At 40.1% G+C, this 20620-nt stretch overlaps 3 protein-coding genes across 3 annotated transcripts; 2 read left to right on the plus strand and 1 right to left on the minus strand.

The window, feature by feature from the left end:
- The first annotated feature begins 1298 nt into the window (after window positions 1–1298).
- Window positions 1299–8945, plus strand: LOC138604537 (uncharacterized). The gene is made up of 6 exons (XM_069676468.1): window positions 1299–1372; window positions 4285–4360; window positions 4458–4487; window positions 4649–4798; window positions 6805–6944; window positions 8143–8945. The coding sequence occupies exons 2-6, from the start codon at window positions 4294–4296 to the stop codon at window positions 8359–8361; spliced, it is 606 nt and encodes a 201-aa protein (XP_069532569.1). The 5' UTR covers window positions 1299–1372; window positions 4285–4293; the 3' UTR covers window positions 8362–8945.
- Window positions 8946–8984: 39 nt separating this feature from the next.
- Window positions 8985–17266, minus strand: sdhdb (succinate dehydrogenase complex, subunit D, integral membrane protein b). The gene is made up of 4 exons (XM_069676589.1): window positions 17195–17266; window positions 15749–15859; window positions 14295–14445; window positions 8985–10756 (listed from the first exon to the last, which is right to left on the minus strand). The coding sequence occupies exons 1-4, from the start codon at window positions 17241–17243 to the stop codon at window positions 10591–10593; spliced, it is 477 nt and encodes a 158-aa protein (XP_069532690.1). The 5' UTR covers window positions 17244–17266; the 3' UTR covers window positions 8985–10590.
- A 739-nt stretch (window positions 17267–18005) lies between these two features.
- timm8b (translocase of inner mitochondrial membrane 8 homolog B (yeast)) lies at window positions 18006–19960 on the plus strand. The gene is made up of 2 exons (XM_069676666.1): window positions 18006–18196; window positions 19540–19960. The coding sequence occupies exons 1-2, from the start codon at window positions 18095–18097 to the stop codon at window positions 19705–19707; spliced, it is 270 nt and encodes an 89-aa protein (XP_069532767.1). The 5' UTR covers window positions 18006–18094; the 3' UTR covers window positions 19708–19960.
- Window positions 19961–20620: the final 660 nt, after the last annotated feature.

Consider the following 20620-nt stretch of genomic DNA (forward strand, 5'->3'; position numbering starts at 1 on the left):
CCTAGCATTTACCCAGTCTGTAAGCACCTGCCAACCTGCCTAAAAGCCTTGGAGTTAAAGGGAATGTGTGCATGCCAAATAGTTCAGACAACTGCAGCTGGTAGGCCCCAAACAAAATTATCAACCTCTTAACCTCCAGACCATGAGGCGTTGCCCTAGGATTGAATACGAGAGCATGGTACCCTTGCCTGGGAACCACCTTTTTTCCAGAACCACTGGTACCATGACAATCATACACAGGAGCCTTTTTGGGGCAGCTAAATCACCGGTTGGAAGGGCAGGAGCCATGCAGCAGACCAGGGAGGGCAACCCTAGTGGGCAAACTCGGTGAACTTGGGTGATATTAGGGAGACCAGAAGAGGACACTAAGCGCTCTCTTGAACAGGTCAGCCGATCCTCTGATCTGTGCGGCCATGTCGGGAGAGAGGCTTCACTCTTTCCCATGGACCCCGTCTGGACTTCCTGTCAGTCCCAATGTTAAAAGACTGGAAACTTTCAGGTACGAGAACAAGTCCGGTGGAGATAAGTGGTGTTGTCCAACCACACGTGTTTTAAAAGTAAACAAATAGCAAAGCCCTTCAGAGGTCTTAGAATATACAACCTATAATCAAAACAGTTAAGAAGTGGATCGATAAAAAATAAGATTATTTGAAAGATGTTATGAACCTCCAAAGAGCTGAGGGGAACTGAAAGCAGGTTAAAAGCTACAGACACCGTCATCAATTTAGTTTTTACTTCTCTCACTTCAGTTTTTGAAAACATGACATCAATACCTACCAACACGTGGGAAACACATTTTCATTAATTGTGGCACTTGTTCAAAGAAGAATGAGAAGCAATAGACTGACTTCCCTCAGCTCGCTTTGGCCCTCTGGTGGTTGACAGCTGCAAGTCCCGGCCAGCAAATTACTTCAAAATCATTGAAGCATTAAATTAAATTTATATTCTAAATGATAAAAAAGTGTTTGTGAATTACTATCAGGTAAAAACAAAAACCTTTTCAAAACGTTTTTATACTCCATAAATTACAAGTTATATGTATTTGTTAGAGCTTCCAAAATTTAAACCCTCATAAACAAAGATTTTAAACTAATTTGAGATAAAAGGTAAAATATATACTCTTTATGCTCTTTATGCTCTTAGATGTGAGAGGAAAACAACAGGAGAATTGTACATGTTAGAGAAAATGAAACAGGAATAGCACTTTCTTTTGTCAAGTCCTTTGTTTCACTTCCGTCTACTGTGAGACCGGGATCGCGCGTGCCTGCGCGTGTCTACACGTGAACACTTTTCTCGTATGTCAGCCAGAGTCCGCCAGCCCGAAGTTTGCCCTCTTCAGCAGGATCATCCGAGTGGCATATCTGGAAGCAAGGTAACAAACAAACACATTTTAAGACGTCAGACCTCGAGTTACCAGCCATTATTTTACATATCAGTAGACGGAACAATCATAGAGGCTTTAGTTTGGAGGTTTGAACGTGCCGTTTGAGCAAAGAGTAAAAGCGGCTATATCTCTATGTTGACCTCTGACGTGATATAAACGAGAGTAATGTTACCTGCCAAAAGTTAACGTTGTGTGTGCTTATTTTGGATATATGATATGGAGACTTTTTTTCTACTTAAAACTTTAGATTGTGATTATATAGGATGAAGATGATGAAACCAAAAGAAACAGAAAAACGTGATTTTAATGACTGTAACATTAGTGGTGAATTTAGCATATCGCTGACCAGAGGCTTTTAAGTACAGTGCCTTGCGTACGTATACAGCCCATTGGATTTGTTTACATTTTGTAGGGTTATAACCTGGAATCTTTGAATTTAATGGGATGCACAAGTTAACGTGAATGCAATTGTAGATTCATAGAGATCAAGGACTTATCTGTGTTGTTACCTCAGTAAAAACTTTACTTTGCGGTTGTTACACATGTAACAAACATGTCAAACAGAAATCAAAGTTCCATGGGTGGTCTTGTTTAAAGACATTTTCTGACAGTTCTAAATTCCCTGCAATAGTTTACCTTTGTGTCTATAATGAGTCTAATCTTGGTGGTAAATTTAGAAAATTTGCTGGCAGGACATTAAGTACAATCAATTTTTAAGCCTTTATTATACTAACATATACAAGGAGTAATGACTGGGGTCTCTGAGGACACCAACAATAAACTTTTCTATGAAACATCCACTGGCTTGTTTCTTCTCAAAGCATTTAAACTTTGTCATTAATGTTGTATGGAGGAGGAAAAAAAGGTTAAGGTCATGTTTATTTATAAAGTGCTTTAAGAAAAAAACAGAGTTTGTTGCCAAAGTGCTTTAAAACAAACACAAGTGGGTTAGAAGATAAAAATAAAAGACATAAATGAAGAGTACAAAAGTGAATGAAATACTTTGATATGTGTTGAAATGAAAAGTACGCTCCTTCATTTGTCCATATAAACTACTGTTAACCACGTTCTGTTGTGAGGTGCATCATTATTTATCCAGCAAGCAACTAATAGAGTTAAAATATCATGTAGAATAACAGATTGATTGCATGATAAAATATATCTAGTATGTAAATTAGATATAGTTCTGATTATCTGTCAGTTGCAACATTTTCCGGGCACTTTTAAGACGTTACAAGCCGTAATTTGTATCAAATTAGACAAACATTTTATATAATATTCCCTAATTATCCACCATACACTTAAACTATGCTGTAATTAGAACCTGCATAACCAAAGAGGAGATCCTAATACACTTTTAGAGACCATTCAACAAGATTAAAGTCTAATTAGATCCTCAAGAATATCCTCTATGAGTCATTGTACCATACCATTTCGCCACACTGCATTTGGGCAATCAGCTTTTTTAGTTAAAGCCACAAATCAGTGGAACACTGCCCGATGATGTGAGGAGCTGCAGCTCTATCAGCATCTTCAACACCAACTTAAAAAGTGTGTTCAAAGCTGCTCAGTTCTGTACTCAGTCACCTTGAATTCATCGTATGCTCTTTATGGTTTGCTTTTATTCGACAAGCATGCATTTATGATGTGCTCCTTTGTGTGTAGCTTTGTTCTTTTGTATGTTTTACTCTGTGCTGTTTGTTGTTGTCCTGTTATGGCTCTACAGATGCAAATGAGCTTAAAGCTTTGCTTTACCAAACAAATGTAATGCCATATTAAATCAGGCTTAGCCTTTATGATATCCACCTCTATTTCTGCACTGTGACACTCTGATTAGACTTACTCAGAGGGTCTTGTAGGACATAATCAAACACAACTGTACTGTAAACTACAGTTTTATTTTAATGAGCAACAAATTTCTCTTTAAGGAAGTGAACTTCTACCAGACAAACCTCACCAGAGGTCTGTTTTTTTGGCAGACTTTTATAAATGTTATGCACATTAAAATATGGAACCACATTAGTCTGATTCCATTGTGCAGCCTGTGATGTCAGAGAGAGAGAGAAGCCAACATGTTGCATGTTTTGGTTCCGTTATGGCATTGTGTTTGCTAATGAGTTGTACAGTCATGTGAGAGTGTATAACCAACGTTTATGTGGTTTCTGATTAAAGGATAATTAAGAATAACAGTTTGTAAGTATATTATATTTAGTGTTATAGGGCATCATATTCAGTGTGTAATAAACAGCACAGTTCAGGTGTCTGGTGTCTAATTAGCATATAACTGTGTTGGATTGTGTAATGTAAGACCACTTCATTTCTAGTTTTTACCAAGTGTTTTTTCAGTTTCCTTTTGTAACTGCAGACATCCATGAAGGGAGGGTCCCTCGTAACATTGCCCCACCTTTGATTCGTTTGTTTAGGTACTTTTTATTCAACGAGCCCGGATCATGAGTCAGCTACACGGTGACTAATTAAAACTGGTGTAACGGATAAAAATGCTTCCCTACAGGCCTTCATTTAATATATCTATTAATATGTAAAACTGTAGAGCAGGCCCACATGTCAGCCCACATGTCAGCCCACATGTCAGCCCACATCTCAGCCCACATCTTAGCCCACATGTCAGCCCACATGTCAGCCCACATGTCAGCCCACATGTCAGCCCACATCTCAGCCCACATCTCAGCCCACATCTCAGCCCACATGAACTCTGGAGCGACGTTTTGAGGCATAACTCTCCACCACCTTTATCAAAACACAAAACAAGGAATTACGTTTTGGATAAATGCTGTTGATCCAGTTCCCCACATCAGTAACATCCCAAACGACACTGTTGTGGGCGGTATTGTTCTTCCTGGGAATATGCACATATAAGACAGCTTTGTTTTTCTTACCAGGATTACCTGATGGCTACCGATCTATACACCCCTGCAACATTTTGTGGCATACTTGAGAATGCCTTCTACTTTGAAGGTAAAGGGTATTTCATACATTCTTTATAACACACTAGTATATGGTATCATTTAGTATACTGTATTTATTGTTGAATGTTATTAATGGGATCTTGTCTTGTTGCTTTCTTTTTTAGTTGCTGAAACAGGTAAGCCAATTCTTATATTGCTCATTAGATATAACAAAGTGCTAAGCAAATTGTATTGCCTAATTTTTTATCGTTTCCTGCGTCTGTAGAAGAATTTACAAGTGTCGACCACAGCGGCATGACTTCTGGTTCTAAAGCATGTTTTCCTCTCTAAAATGCAGATAAAAACCCACTGGAGGAAGACACCTTCAATATATCCGTTGATTGTCGCCAATATTGGATCCGAAGCAACAAAAACAAATTCCTGCTTTTAAATGATGACGGGAAATTTACAGCTCAGAACTTGACTACAGCGCAGCAAAGTCAGTCTGGTAAGATGTAGTTGAAGGCGCTGTGTCTCTTTCAAATGGTAGTTCTCATATTCTGCATGGGTTTTTGTTCACAGTGAAAAAGTGATCGTGGTCGTTCAGAACAGCTGCAGGTTTCTACGTAGAACCTTGCTTTGGCAGGCCGCCCTTCATTCACCTCAGGCGGCCTTCTTGCACGAGCTTGTGGTCAAGTCGTCAAGATTTCAACTCACCATTCTGATGCCTCCTGGTGATTCTGGCTCGTACATATAAGGCTTAATAACCGATCCTAGAGCAGCCATGTTTTCTACAACTTTGGAGCGACAGTGCAGTGCGGCCGCTCCCCCACGTGGGATCATACACATGGGGGAGGGGCTATACGGTCACTCCAAATACTGTCAGCCAATCGTGGCTAAGGTCTGACCTTTGAATTTCAAAGCGGCCTGTTCATTCAGGAGGAAGGAGAGGCTCCGAAAAATAATTAAATTAAAATATGTATACATTTTTTAAATGAAACAAACTTTACCAGCGTGATTCACAAACACATTAGAATAATAAGAAAATTGATTGCATAGCTGAAATATGCCCCCTTTAAAATAAGAGAAATATTAGGGACAAAGAGTTTTTCAAAATGCTCAGTAGCTCCCACCAGCAGCAGCAAGACTGGCTGAACGGATTAAGTGTCAGCACTCAAGGAGTCTGGCCACATCCACATTTTTGAGGGGATGATTTTCCATTTCCATTTGCCACTTTTCCATCATCTCACAAAAACAGCCTTTGTGTTAACCTCTCCAGTTAGCTTTACCTTGTGTTTTTCCCAGGGTCTGGTTGAGTTGGTTTAATTAACAAACCAAGGTACTTGTCTGAGAATGTCTTAATAACTTCAAGCTAAAGCTGACTCACTGTTTCAGTCTACAGCATCACTTAAACCTTACCAGCAATTCCTGGCATTTCAACAGTGTGAATTCTCCCCAGAAGCCCGTTTGTCAACAGAACGCACGAGGGGAAACCCCCTTTAAGTGATGCATCACTCGGTTTTACAGTCAGGAACAGACAAGATGGAACATTTACAGTCCCACCAGTGTAAGAGTTGGATTACACAATCCACAGTCATCATTGTGTGCGAAGAGCATTTCTCCGAATTGTGATATTCGTTTGAAGTAGATCAGGTAAACGGTTCTTCGGTTATAGGAGGGGCAGACAGAGTTAGAAGATGGAGCTACAGCACCACCCATTGCCCAGATGGTACCAAATGTGTTCAGTATTAAATCAAATCGATGTTTGTTTGTATGGCGCCAAATCATGACCAAAGTTATATCAAGACACAGTACAAAAAGAGCAGGTCAAGACTGTACTCTTCTTTTTATATGACTTAGAGAGAGACCCAACGTGAGTCCACCATGAGCAGTGTTTAGCAACATTTAGCAGCAGTGGCAGAAAAACGTCCCTTTAACAGGCAGAATCCTCGAGCAGAACCAGGCTCATGTTGAACAGCCATCTGCCTCGACTGGGTCGAACCTTGAATTCTCAAACAGCAACACATCTGCAGAAACCCGAACAGTAGGGCCAAACAAAGCATGGCAATATGAAGGTACAATCAAAGAGAAGACTCCAGGATGGTAAAAGAGATGAGAAACTGTAAATACAGAAACGTGAGGTAAAAAGTTTTCATCATTTGTAGGAAGAGAAGCAAAAAAAACCCAGATATGCACAAAATTCAAAATGGCAGAAAATAAATCTCGCCCTTCGTTGTTTAGATGTTGATAGATTTTAGATGTTGGGACTTTTGCTTAGAATGTTTTGGGCTTTACATAAAGTTGTTGTTTTTGTTGCCTTTTTACCAAATTGCACCGTAAACATTGCACTCCCTTTGGTCCTCGTCCTGACACCCTCCAGGTGAAAAGTCAGCTGGATGAACCGAGAAAGACAGAAACACTTACAGAGATTCTGTCCTTTATCGGTGGATGATACTCAATAATTCAGTGCCAATTGATTTTACCTCTTACTTCTCTTTTTTTTTTGCTTTTTAGACGGCAAATTCAACATCCAAATTTACAACAGCTGCCAACTGGGGGAAACCGGCAGGGCCGTCATGCTGTTTGTCAATAAAGACGGCAAGAAGATGGTGGCGTGCTGCAACAAGAATGGTGAAATATATCCAGAGGCGATGGTGAGTATGAAAAAAATACTTGACAGCTTGTGAGTGTTGTAGAGGGTGCATGTAGAGGGTCGATTTTATCTCACGGACGAAAACCATGTGAATGTTTAGGACTTCTTTCTCGTCTGGGATTTCATTTGTTGTATACCTCGCAAATACAGTTATTGGTGTTTAAATTGCAAAGGTGCCATCTGAATATAATGTACTCCTAGTTTGAGTCAATAAGCAGACTAAAACAACGGACCAAACCACAACTGATCACCTCCGGATGTTTCTATAACACCTACATTTCCTCTTTCAGCTCTCGCACTTTTTGAAGTCACCTGTTGTACAAAATCTGAACCAGTGTTTGCAGATAGCTGTGTAAGGGCCTGTGTCCACTAAGGCTGCGTTTTGCGCTGGCAGTGCCCACCACCTCAATTTCAGAGCGCTTCTCATCGGAGCTTACTGTTGCTAGGTTACGAAAGTTGTCTGATGGCTCTGGTACTGGCACTTGGTAGTGACTGTTAAATCTGTCTTAAATTCCTCTGTGTGCTTAATATTTGCTTTTCAACTACAAAGAAAACAAACGATGGGATGGAGTCGTGTCCTGGCGTTAGCAGCAGCTCTACACCTGGAAATTATACTCTCGAAAAAACGATCTGCTTCTCCTCCACAATTGTTGTTGACAAAGCTGATTTTAATTGGTCAATGAGGGAGAAGTGACATTGACGAGCGTGACGGTGTTCCAAAAGTTGTACTATTTTCAACTGAGAGCACTTTTGCGCTGAGGACGCTGAGCCCTGGACACAGGCCCTAAGGCAGGATTACAGCTACTATAGTACCATGAATCACGCATCACTTGGAGGCCTGCACGATAGAAGAAAACTCTGCGATTATGTTCAATATTGCGATAACGATATGAAGTGCGATAAATAAACAAATATTAAAGAGTGCACATTAGCTGTAACTCTTTCTGTCTATCTGCTGTTCTGCATGTTTTACACAACACCTGTGTTTGTCCCTCCTGAATCCAAAATGAATCCAAAAAGCTGTTTTTTCTGGCACTAAATTGACACCAATAAATCTGAGGGTAACTGACAGCATGTAAAGAAATTATTTTATAATTGAGGCTGCACACGATTCACCCACAACCTCTCATATGTTGTTATAACCAGTTGTGTTGCAATTAAAAATCACTCACAGGCCGATTGATCTCCCTTTGCTCCAGGATCTTCCAAACCAAATTGAGGAAAATGCACACAAGGCCGTGTTCTACCGGATGAGACTCGCTTCGACTAACAAGTACACGCTTGAGTCGTCTTTGTGCCCGACTAAGTTCCTGGGATTTGAGTGTGATGGGGAAAATCAAACTCTGAACAAACTGGTCCTGCGTCACGTAGGTAAAGATGAAGTGGATGAGTCCTGCGAGTTCATGTTTTGTCCATGAGAATGATTTCAAAACCGCCCTGACTGTTTAGAAACATTGGAAATCTACTTCTTAGTTTTTTTCTGGAGTGCCCTTTCACACTAAAGGAACAGAGTTACTGTACTCTTGATGGAAAGGAGACACATTAACTAGAATGAACTTTGCTGTTGTGTCATTAAAATGTTGTTAGTTATACTTTACCTTTAAGTTTATGTGCAGATGAGTTTAAGGGCAAGGAGTGTGAGGAATGAAGTAGAGGAGAAAGATTTTGTATTTCAAGAATTAAAATGTCTCTAATGAAGTCTCTGCAGCTGTGATTTAACGTTTTATTTCTAACTTTTTCTCCTCATTTTGCCTGTTGTTGAAAATCTAAATAAGACCCTCCTCCTCATCTTTTGTTCATCATCTTCCTCAGTCCTTCAGAATCATTTTGTGCTCAATAAGAAATAAAATAAACAAAAATAATCCATCTTCGAATCAATTGTTAAAACTCAATTCATCATTTCTTTCATGACATGTGTTTTATAGTTGTGTGTAAAAGTAAAGATTATAAAGGCACTCCTTGAATCTTTGTATATGATAATGTGTCTCTTCTGTTCTCTCCTTGTGTATGTTTATTAAAAAATATCAACATATGAAAAAACATCTGTAAAGCCAACTTTATTCTGCTGAGGCAGAGACAGAACATGTTTCTTTCCACATCTCATTTTGTGCGTATAATCTGAAGTGACAATAATGGAACAGATATTACAAACTGATAATTGCCGTAGAAGCAAAAAAGACAAACACCAAACGTGTAAGCTCTCATCAACAGACCGGCGACAGATCGAATGCAGATTTTACAGCGATTAACTCGTTACGCACAACACAGCAGTCAGAACAATAAACTGCTGGTGTTAGAAGCTGCATGCAAGGTGTGTGTGTGAAGCTAATATATGCTTTGTCGTTTCACATTTGACTGGAAAATACTTCAGGTAAATAATTGCTGACGTTTTGCTGGCTTTGACTGACACTACACTCTGCGCTCGCGCCGTGCTGTTAGCTGTACCTGAAATCAGTCCTTCTTTCTCGCTCTAAAACAGCAGTTTCAAGAGGCAGCTGTAATGTAAATTATGAATATGAAGGCTACTGTTTTGGAGGAGGATAAACAAGTTTCTGGTGGCTGATTAATGACGGCGTTTTATTTTCAGCCACTGGCATCAGTATTGGAACAACTGTAGTTTGAACACAGCGTCATGGACAGAGCCACTGTTTGCATCTGTTTGGAGAGCCAGAACAGATTAAACAAGCATGCACGAACATGCAGATAAAAACATCAGCCAACGTCTCTGTGTGTTTTTTAATTATTCTGTTGAAGCATTTTTCAGTCAAACGTGAAAGATCACAGTTATGACGAGTTGCTTTATTTACTGCAATAGAGGTTTGGCACTGATGCAAAATTCAGCAGATGTAATGAGGCTTTCTTTTTCGTTCCCTTAGATGAAACGGGTAAATACATGCACCTGCCGCTCTCTGCACAAACCACAGGACTGCACATGTGACTGACGGAACCGGTTTAACAAAACAGCCTCTGACTTTTAAGTTGCTGACAGTGTTTGCACCTGTCAGTCAAGATACAGGAAGTGCTCTCAAGCTGTGATTGACAACAGGAAACATTAAGTGGACTTTGTGTGTGACTCATGGGGTGAACGGGGGTTAGCGTGTGTTGGGGGTGAACTCTGCTCTAGTCTGTAGTGCGGCCCTGTTCTTCCTGATGGGCTTAAGAGCAAAAGGTAATATGTACACATCGTGACCGAAACTAAACATTTAACGAACCCGCCACAAAGAAATAATAAATTAGCTGTCATATGACTTCTATCATGTCCCCAGAAGATGTGTGTACTCTTGTTTGTAGAATTGGTCGTGACATTTTTAAATAACTGGACAAGCTAAGGATCGAAACCTACAAGGGAGCGTAGCTTAAATTTAGCCCACAGTGACAAAACAGAAGTTAACTCCCTCCCAGAAAAAATGGACGCCTGATGCTAAATCATACCTGTAAGTAGGCTGAGCAGGAATTTAACACAGAGACGAGCCTGAATCGATTGCAAGAATTACAATTACACACTTGTGAATCGCCCGTAATATTGTCAAAATGATATATTTATAAGAATTTACATAGAACACCTTGAATTTTTACAATCAGCCAGGACAGGATCGCTCCCGCCCCAGTGTCTCGGTCCTCCCAAGTATCCCAGTCCACAGTTATGTTCATTTGCTCCACAGCAGGGCGATGGCTTTGCAGATTCCTACGTCGTTGTAGTTGAAGTAGCAAAGACCGGCGAAGGTGACCGTCGACAGGAGGAAGAGACCCGTGTTGGCCATCTTGATCTTTGCGTCGCCGTGAACGTAATCCGTTAACACCTGGCCGATACCCCTGAATGAGAGAAACCCAGAAAGGAGAGCAGTCAGTAAAAGAGAGGCAGATTTTGTTTTCAAAAGAAGAGTAGGGCTCCAGTGTGCTTCATATGAAATGCTTTCAGAACAACTTAAAAGTGTGTGTGGGTTGTTAACAAGTTGACAGTTTTGCTACGACTGAAACACAAATATAAAGAAACAATTAAGCTCGGCTGTTTCATCAAAGGAAACATGAAAGCCCGTATTTAAGTGAAGTGCGGTGGGGCCATTTTGGATGTCTGTTCTCTGTAATCTATAGAAGCAGCAATATTTGAAATTGGCGCCACAGCTGTGGAGAAAGTTGTACAAACAGCTCATGGATTCGCCCATTCTACATTCCTACAACACCCAGCATGCATTGCGCCCACTACCGTTTTCGCTGCAGGCGACGGCTCAGAGCGGGACAGAATCTGAAATACGACGAGAATATACCGGTGGATCTTCTAAAAACTCTTCAGGTCTGCAGTCTACATTTCAAACCTGACGATTTTGAACGAGACATGACATCAGAGGCGGGCGTCCTAGATTGAGAAAAGTGTAGTTTAGCCAGATGATGCGTTTTACGTTGTCTGGCAGAGGTTTTCCAGGGCCCATTGGAGAAGCGGATAGCGTCCTCCAAAGGCACAGATACAAACTGCATTTTTTCCTACCATAATGGCATTAGCTCCCCATAATAGCATGATAGGACTGAGGTTGAAAATCAGGGAACTGGCCCTTTAAAGCTAGCAAAAACACCTCCACAGTTACCACTTTGATTTGGGATTATGTGACAGTTTGGTGCAGCTTTTATTAAGCAAGGAAAGAGTTGACCTGAGGACATGAAGCAGGTTTTCATTTGTCTCATGCAGAGCCTGTCAGGTTAGCAGAAATACTGCGAGTCCTGCTACATTAAGAAGACCCAGTCTGTCCCTGTCTCAGCACTGAAGTATGATCTTATGCTAATGGAAGGTTTTTATGCTGTTGCACTCTTTCCTTTGTTTCCAAGTGTTCTGCAGAATCCATTGCATGTGAACCCTACTTGAGATGGTTATAGAAGCAGACAGATTTGTTCAACAGAAGAATTGCAGCATCTATCTGAAGTGGGGCTCAGTTTCACAATGTCCCATTATGAGATCAGACTGAGTTCGTTTAACGCTGGTTTGAAACTCTTTTAGTGTTCTTCATTTTGAGATCATAGCAGTTACTTTAACGAGTACAACATCATTTAACAAAAAAACAGCGACAGGAGATCCAACAAAAGCTTTTGTCAGATCAACCACCTTTACTCAAAATGCTTAAACACCCAGCAACATCCACTAAGACCTGAGTGACAATAATGCACACAACTATTAGAGAACCTAAATAAAAAGACTGTGTGGGCGTGGCCGATCACATTTTGATTGACATCTGCCTGGCTTATCTGCACGGCAACAGTGCACGTGGCAACACCCGCATAGAACATAGATCATTAACAGACCTCGTTATCTCCTGCAGATGTGAAAAGACAACTGCAGTCTCCACCCAACACGCGTGACCATCGATACCATAGACTGTATTAAGGGAAGTCAAACCCTCTCTATCGCCCCCTGCTGACTGGCTGCAGTATAGCTCATAAAGCCCGCCTCCTCCATGTTAACAGATGGGACATGAGTCAAACTATAAAATCTAATTACACATCAAATACTTTTTTCTCAAACATGGTTTCTGTCATCATAGTTTGTTCTTATCATGCTGATTTATGTCTCTGACAAAGCTACTTTTAATTAGTTATTTGACGCTGTAAAAAGGGGGCGTGACCTCATGATTGACAGCTCTTTTCCAACACTTTATAAGCTTACTATTGTGCAACATGAGACCTTTTATTACACAGTAATAAGGCTGTTGTGGATTTGGGTTTCCATTGGCTCTAATGGCGCCAGCTTCATCAGTTCCAACATTCCTCAATGAAATAAAATCCCATCAGGCCGACTTTGCTTATCCCGAGTACGAGCTGACAAGAGGAAGCTTTCCAACCTACTCATGCTTCAACCATTGGCTGTACCGACGCCAAATCACACTGGAGAATTCATCTAAGTGGTTTTGGCCAGAGAAGACATGGCTTGACCCTTTGAGATACATACCTGCGATGAGAGCTGCGGCTTAACGAGACTTATCACTACCCATGACTGGGATTTGTGGCCTACACCTGCCGTGTTGTTTAGTCTGTGCTCTGACTGATGGAGGAACACGCCGCTGTGACGCTAAGCTAAAGCCACCCTGTGAAGTCTGCAAACAGAGCCGCAGCTAACAGGGGCTGAATGAATATCTGCTGACAGCCACAGTGAGATGACTTAAGTTACCCCCCACACCAAACCACCGTGTCTTTAGCTTTTGTCTCGTTGGGGTCAGTGAACAACCTGAATCTTTGTACCTGGGAGGTTTGGGAGGCAAGATTCACTTTATTCATAAAACAATAACCCTAATGATCCTGTAATCTCGACCACTCAGGCAGGATGGTTATAATAAACATGGATGCTGAAGATCAATTGATGAAACAATCACACTGGACTACGGTCGTGCAACTATTTTGATCAATATTGAGACACGATTGTTCAACTTTTTTTAAATTGTGCTTTTACATTTAAATAAACAGAGCAACAACTTCAGGTCCGTTTTGTGCATTCATGAACAATTTAGCATCAAACTACGACTGTAGGACACTCATCATACTGCACTATGTACCTGCTTCAACAAGTTAGTCGTGCTGCTTTGCGGCGCAGACGCAGGTTTCATGACTCCAAACAAGCGATGAAGAGCCGTTTGGGGGGACCAGCTCTTTGTCTTCTGTTCCAGACATGTGACTTTAGTTCCTCCCGACAGTCTCTGTTGTTTACTCTTCCACTCTAAACTGCTGCTGAGAGGTAGGCGCTCATCACATGACATGCCAGCTCCCCCAAAAGTGAAGCTAACACCTCCCCATCGCCCCCTGGGGGAGGGGCTGTTAGTTCATGGAGCACTTGATTTGATATGCAGCAGACTTTTCTACGAGCGGAGCATTTAAAACATCAATATCACTGTCAGTCAAGTTTATTTTATCATGAGAAGACAAAATCGTGATCAGGATTAATATTCGATTCATTCTGCAGCCCTACACTGGACTACAACTCCCTGTGGACCATGTGACAGAGAATATACCTGTGTCATGTGAAAGCTGTACTTGACTTGATTTGGCCGTTCAACATGAAGATTTAAGTATTCTCTCACAAGCCTCATGTTTAGTGTTTTAGTTTCAGGGACTGCAGACCACCAAAACCTAATCAGTTCATCCTGGAATCGAAGCAGATGTTTGTGCAAAATTTGAAGATATTCCCTTCAAGTGAGACACAGCGTTTATAAGAAGGTGAAGGACAACACAGAAACACAACGTCTCCTGCCGAGGCTGGCCGTGATGTAACGGCATAAAACAAGACGAGGAAAGCATCTTTGAAACTGGAATAAGTGTATGAATAGAAACCATTACACAGCTTCCATCTTCAGAACTGATGCAACAAGTGTCTTACCAGTGTCCGTGCAGGGTGAGGGCAGCAGCCAGCGAGTAGTCAATGACAGGAGAAGGACTAAAATACGCTGCGGGTCCCATTGCCAGCAGCAGGATGCTCAATACTCGCTCTGCTGTCCAGTGCAGGGAGGCTGCTTTGGAGCCGGAGCCCCCTGTAGAGAGAGAGACAGGAAGTAGAATAAATTGTCTGCATGACAACAGCAAAAAAAAACCCAAACAACAAGGGACATAGTTCTCTCTGTTTTGCCGGATGATGCTAAAGAGTTGCATAAAGAAATAGGCTGACCTTTTATTAATGAGAGTTGGACATACATACAATCTGACCCTTTCAAAACGATGAGGTCATAAAGAGCTGCAGAGAAAACATATTTTCAAAGCGAACCCAAAGACGAGCATCGCCCCAGAGAAGAAGCAAATGGGATTTTTACACTGGATTACCAACATGGCAAACAACAGTTTAAGACACATGTTCAGCAAGATAATCTTCACAAATTAACCCTGATTTAATGCATTTTAAAGCGTACATATAAGTTAATGAAACTGTCAGAAGCAAAATGCTAATGTTTCACTTTAAACAAACTTCTCTTCAGTCGTTAGAAATAAAACGTTTAGAACAGACACCTTGATCCAGAACACGCCCTGTAGGCAGTACTTGAAATGTATTGAGGTTGGATTATATTTGTTATTCCTAAATCTACAACTTTCTTTATGCTAGTGCAAACAGGAAATGCAATCTGGAGTGCGAAACAAAACAAAATTATACTTCAGTGAGTTTTTCTAAGTGAAAACGTCACAAACAAGCCAAAGATGTAAAAAAGAAATTGTAATTCTTTTGGCAGTTTTATCGTCTTTTTGACAAACATTCTGCTCTCTAATAAAGAGGAGCCTCCACCCCTCTTTCAGTGTGTAAATGACCCACTAACCTGACAACAGTGGGTCACAGTGGGGAGAAACCTGCTTGCCTTAAATGAACCGGTGTCAAAATACTGACACCACTATGAGCATGTCAGCTGCTAAATCTGGACCACAAAACACCAGTCATAAATCACCCAGGCAATAAGCTTTCTGCTATCACGCCAAACTGGAAAAACCAGCAGGTACGAACACAAAACGACAGAAAAGCAACCAAACCACATCGACCGCAAAAAGGAACCGAGAAACGTACGACAAAACAAACACCATTCCCTGTTCATTGGTGTTAAATGTGCACGTTCTAAGCATAGTAAGCTGGACTTTGACCATTTTAGCAGATCTTTACCCAATGCACATACCATGCATTGTGCTACACTGCTACATGTGCTGTAAGCATGGAGTAAAGCTAAGAAAAGGGTGATAAAACTGGACATGAACAGGGGTGAATCAACAGTGTTTCGAGGTGTTTCTGTTGTTCTGTATACGCTTACTCCGTGTATATTCTGTATGTACAACCGCTTCCTTCCACTTGTCAACACTGACCGTATAGAGCCTGTGACGCATGAATCCTCGCCGTCAGCTGGTAGGGCTGCTCCTGGTATTTGTGTGGTACGACCAGCGGCCTGGCCAGCAAGGTAGTTTGGTAGAACAGAGCTGAAGAGAAAAGACAAAGAGGCGTGTTCACAAAGGGGCACAAGTTGTAAAAATTCAACCACAGCTTACCTAAACTACAAAATAAACTGGAGCTGCACCCATGAATCCATATGAGGAAATTCAATCGCTTCTTACATGTGAGAATTTGCTGATTTTGGTCATTTTGTAAATGAAAGTCTTGGTTTGGACCATTTGATTAAAGAAGTAATTTAAAGATGTTTCCATGTTCTCTATGAAATTGTGATGAGCATTTTTGACATTTTATAGACAAAATTGTGAATTGATTAATAGTAGTAAAAACTTCCAGATTTATCGATTACAAAAATAAGCCCTGAAATAACTTATAATACACCTTTATAAAAGGTGTGTAATGTTAGCACATCTCTGATCAATACATAACAATGTTACCAAAACATTTTACTTGTAATATTAAAATGTTCTTTGTTTATCTTTTACCTTATATAAAGAAAAAAAAATATGTTTAACATTAACCTCTTCTGTATGGAAAATAAAACAGCAATACAGTAATAAATCACAAATAGGTCCACAGGTCAAAACAATTGTATAATTATTTATTTGAGGCACATTTAGCCTTATAAATAGATTTAACTAATTCATATCTGATGTTTAATTTAGCCTTGGTTTTAATTTAAAAACTGTATGATTGCGCATTCAATTTCTGCAATTAACAGTGGGTAAAGGAGAAAAGGAAAAAAACGAGCTTGTGGTTTCCACACAGCCAATTTAAGGGTTGGAAAACATCCACAAAAACAGTCAAACGAGGGCGGTGGCGAGCAGTCTTCACCTAATATGAACTTTCACAAAAGGAGCTTCAATGCTCTTTGGTAAGGTTTATACAAGCCGAATTAAATACGGAGTGTTGACATCTCAGAAAAAGCCTGTAGTAAAGTTTTACCTAGTACGTAAGTGTGGAAATATATACGTAAACGTATAATTTACATATTTTTGAATAGGGTTTGGCGTACATTTCTGAGCCTATGGTGACAGCAAAACGTCACGGTCGGACAGACTGATGTCATCATGGCAGCAAAATTCAACCCTCCAGGTAAATCACAGTCAAACCCATCTGATAATATAAAGGTTAAAAGTCTAACATTTAACTGGTGATGATACCCAGTAATAATTACACCAACGGCTGTCTTGTGTCAGAGACTCAGAGTCGTGAACTTGAAAGTAGTAGTCTCCACCAGCCGGGATTTGCTCGTACACAGTAAATGTTCTCCCATCTGTCGTCCTGCTATCAAACAACTACACAAAAGTAACCACATATATTACAAGAAAGACATAACATAGAGAACAGATAGGAATACTCACGTTTGACTCCTCTGCGACACACAGAACTCAACCTGACGATAGACGCCATGATGATCAACCAACCAAGGTCACCACAGTTACCCGGATGTAGTTGCTGCGTCGTCGGCAACACAAAGATTTTGTATGTTGAAGAAGATCAGAAAATCATTTCCGCTTACAATATTACGTTTTTTTTACGTGCACAAATGGTGACGAAACGGGTAAATAGCCTGTAAAATTAAGCTGTAGTTATAATTTTAAAGTTCTAACTGATATAATATATTCCTATACTTAGATTCATGTATTTCTTCAATGTATGTCTGGTCTCCGAATCAAATTTTGACCCTTTTTTTTTGTAATCCAGTTCTCAATTTGATCATAGAGGATTAATTAATTTTTCATAATCAGAAAGCCAATATACTTAGTTAGGGCTGTAACAAACGATTATTTCGTGATCAATAAATTATTATTATTTTTATGAAAAATCAATAGGTTTCTTGTCAGAAACTGTCAGAAAGTTCTGAAAAATTGGACAAATATATATAGTCGAAATGTTTTTATCTCAAAAATAAATTTTTAAAACGTCTAGTAAAAAATTAAATCAAACATTATTCATGAACCAAACTAATGTAGCTGTATACAGGTTATCCAAATCCTTCTTTTTCATTCCGAGTGAGCTCTTGTTCAACACAAAATATCTTTGTAAGTACTACTTCTTGCGTCACATTTTGCACGCTGATTTACAAATGGCACGTGCGGGAGCCGTTACTATGTGCAGCGCTACATGTGATTTGTAGATCAGCGTTGATTCAGAGACTGCAGCTCTCACTCGCGGTGGAAGCGAAGGTCACCTCCCCTTACCTCACCTCAGCAGCTTGTCACCGGGAACACGGAGCTGTTCTACAACTATTTAATATCACAATGGACAATTTTGATAATTACAATGCGTCGGAGAAAGCAGAGGCGACGGAGCTTCAGCGTATGATCGCGATAGAGCAGCAGAAAGCGCAGTTTCAGGCCCAGGTTTGTATGCTAACTATGCTATGTATCATGTAACTAACCCTTTAGCATTTAGCTGTCAAAGTGAGGCCACATGCAGCACAGGTATTAAAGACTCTCCAAACTCTCATTGAAGATTAATAATAACACGGTTTGTTTTAATATAATTTAAAATCAATTAGTTTGATGTGCATTTGTCTTCCATTGCACGTAGTTTAATCAGTCCTGACTGTGTTTTGTCAAGAGTTAAATAGTAGTGCTAACAGGTGCTGTATCCTACACATGCTAACCCTAAGAATCACATCATTTGTGGATTTCTTTCATTTATAGGTCTACTGTGTTATACCATCATGGGCAAGAGGTTATAAAAGACTGGTGATGGAAAAAGAGTGTTGATAATTATAACCCAAGGTTTGAACAATGTATACAGTTAGAATAGACTGATTGTTGCGTTAGAGGTTAAATGTTTAAGGAAATCTTAAATGCCTTCACATCTGAAGTTGCGTTCAGTTCATTCTGTCTGCAAAAAGGAAACATTTTCAATTTAATTCAAACAAATAAAACGGCTATAAACAGGAATACACACTAATGGCTAACACACTGCTGGACAGGTTTGATGATGTCATCATGCATCTCCAGTTCTGCATTGGATCCAAATTCAGGCAGCTGATGGCAAGCTCTGTTGCACCTTACTGAACCAGATGTTTATCTTCTTTGGTGCCACAAAGAATGAACTGATACTGTTGACACCAGCAGGCTGACAGCTGAGCCACCTAACGTTGCTTCAGAGAATCTTACAGACAACAGGAAGTCTTAATTTCTCTTAAAACTTGTTTCTCGATTTATCCTGTCATAATAACATAATTATACTGTTTCACATCTTTTCCTCCGTCCATCCCTCTGACATAAGAGACTTCTTATATCTGCAGTGTGTACGTATATCCTAGTTTGCAAAGAATTTTGGTTCAGAAAGGTATAAAAAGCATGCTGGTCTGCATACTGCAAAATGCAACCGGATGTAGAAGGACATTGTGGTTTTTTGTTGACTGTATTATTTATACATGTATTGGGAAATACTAAATCTTGTTTCGGCATCCTGGGAAATGTGGAAGTATGTTTTGATGATGAAGCACAAGTTAAGGAAGACATTTAAGACCAGAAAACAATTCCAGTCAGATTCTTAATCAAAGTCTGAAATATGAAGAACTAAGGGACTTCTGTTTAATGTTTAATGTGATCATCTAGATTTTATTAATGCAACCATAAACAGTTCTGTTGTCTGAAAGGTTTACCTGTAACATGTTCATCAGCATGTCTTATTAATCCCGGATGTATCAGGTGTTAACCAGCTCAATATACTTCTCCAGGTGCACACGTTCACTGACGTCTGCTGGGATAAGTGTGTGGACAGCCCGGGCTCCAAGCTGGACTACCGGACGGAGACGTGCCTGCAGAGCTGCGTGGAGCGCTTCATCGACACCACCCTGGCCATCACCAACCGCTTCACACAGATGGTGCAGAAGGGCGCTCATTAATAACGATGAACTATCGATGCCAACGGGACTGTGTAAAGACGAAATGTTTTGTATTCCAGTGATGTTGGAGTCAGATATTATGACGAGGATGTTTTTGATATATACTACTGGTTGTTCTCTGAATGGTGGCGCTTCAGGGGCCCAAAATGATGAAAAATATGAAACTCTGCATGACTGTAACTGGGAAAGACAGCAAGAAGTACCTGTTTGAATTGAGGGGCCGTGATATAAAGTTACTAAAGTGACATATTAAGCTTATGTTTACTGTCCTGTCTGTTGTCCTGCATGCATGTTCTAAACAAATGGAGCATGAAGCAGCGGAAAGAATCCAATCCATGGTAGCACCACTGATTTCAGGTCACTTTCTGAGTCATACTAGTGGATAAAAAATAACTCAATAATAAAAATTAACTGATTGGAATTAAGGAAAAGACAATCACCACAGCACTTGTTAGTAATAACAGGATAAATACAGTTATTTATTCACATTTATTTAATGGTAAGTACTGAAAGGCAAAGGTTCCCCATGAAAATATGGATGGAAATGTATCCTGATGACTATAAATAAAAGTTGTACACTAATAAAGTAGAACAAAGATTGTTTAATCAAAATATTCTTAAAAAAAAGGTTTTAAAGGTCACGCTATAAGAGAGCTGTTCATGGTGCAAGGTACTCCGCATTAGCTTCGAGACTATGATAACGATTAAGGGTTTAAGTGCAGGGGAAGTTTTATTTTCCTGATGTTTATTCTGTTCTGGCCTTGCACGATTTATTGCACAAAAATGAATGAATGAATATCACATTTTTACTCAAATACATTGGGTTTATTGTGGATGTAAAGGTTTACAGGCACAGTAAAATGTGTAATGTAATGACAGGTTGTAAAGATGAAATGAAACAGCACCTATGACC

The sequence above is a fragment of the Semicossyphus pulcher genome, unplaced genomic scaffold, assembly GCF_022749685.1.
Source record: "Semicossyphus pulcher isolate SPU_LCO1_2020_fin unplaced genomic scaffold, fSemPul1.0.p SCAF_26, whole genome shotgun sequence".
Lineage (NCBI taxonomy): Eukaryota > Metazoa > Chordata > Actinopteri > Labriformes > Labridae > Semicossyphus > Semicossyphus pulcher.

Excerpts from the sequence above, each read along its gene's own strand:
- sdhdb (XM_069676589.1), bottom strand. The coding sequence starts at position 17,243 with ATGGCGTCTATCGTCAGGTTGAGTTCTGTGTGTCGCAGAGGAGTCAAA. Across the intron at positions 14,446-15,748 it reads TGCGTCACAGGCTCTATACG|GGGGCTCCGGCTCCAAAGCA; the intron begins GTCAGTGTTGAC and ends CTCTCTCTACAG. Across the intron at positions 10,757-14,294 it reads CTCACCCTGCACGGACACTG|GGGTATCGGCCAGGTGTTAA; the intron begins GTAAGACACTTG and ends TCTCTCATTCAG.
- LOC138604537 (XM_069676468.1), top strand. The coding sequence starts at position 4,294 with ATGGCTACCGATCTATACACCCCTGCAACATTTTGTGGCATACTTGAG. Across the intron at positions 4,361-4,457 it reads GAATGCCTTCTACTTTGAAG|TGTTGCTTTCTTTTTTAGTT; the intron begins GTAAAGGGTATT and ends GGGATCTTGTCT. Across the intron at positions 4,488-4,648 it reads TTTTTTAGTTGCTGAAACAG|ATAAAAACCCACTGGAGGAA; the intron begins GTAAGCCAATTC and ends TCTAAAATGCAG.
- timm8b (XM_069676666.1), top strand. The coding sequence starts at position 18,095 with ATGGACAATTTTGATAATTACAATGCGTCGGAGAAAGCAGAGGCGACG. Across the intron at positions 18,197-19,539 it reads AAGCGCAGTTTCAGGCCCAG|GTGCACACGTTCACTGACGT; the intron begins GTTTGTATGCTA and ends ATACTTCTCCAG.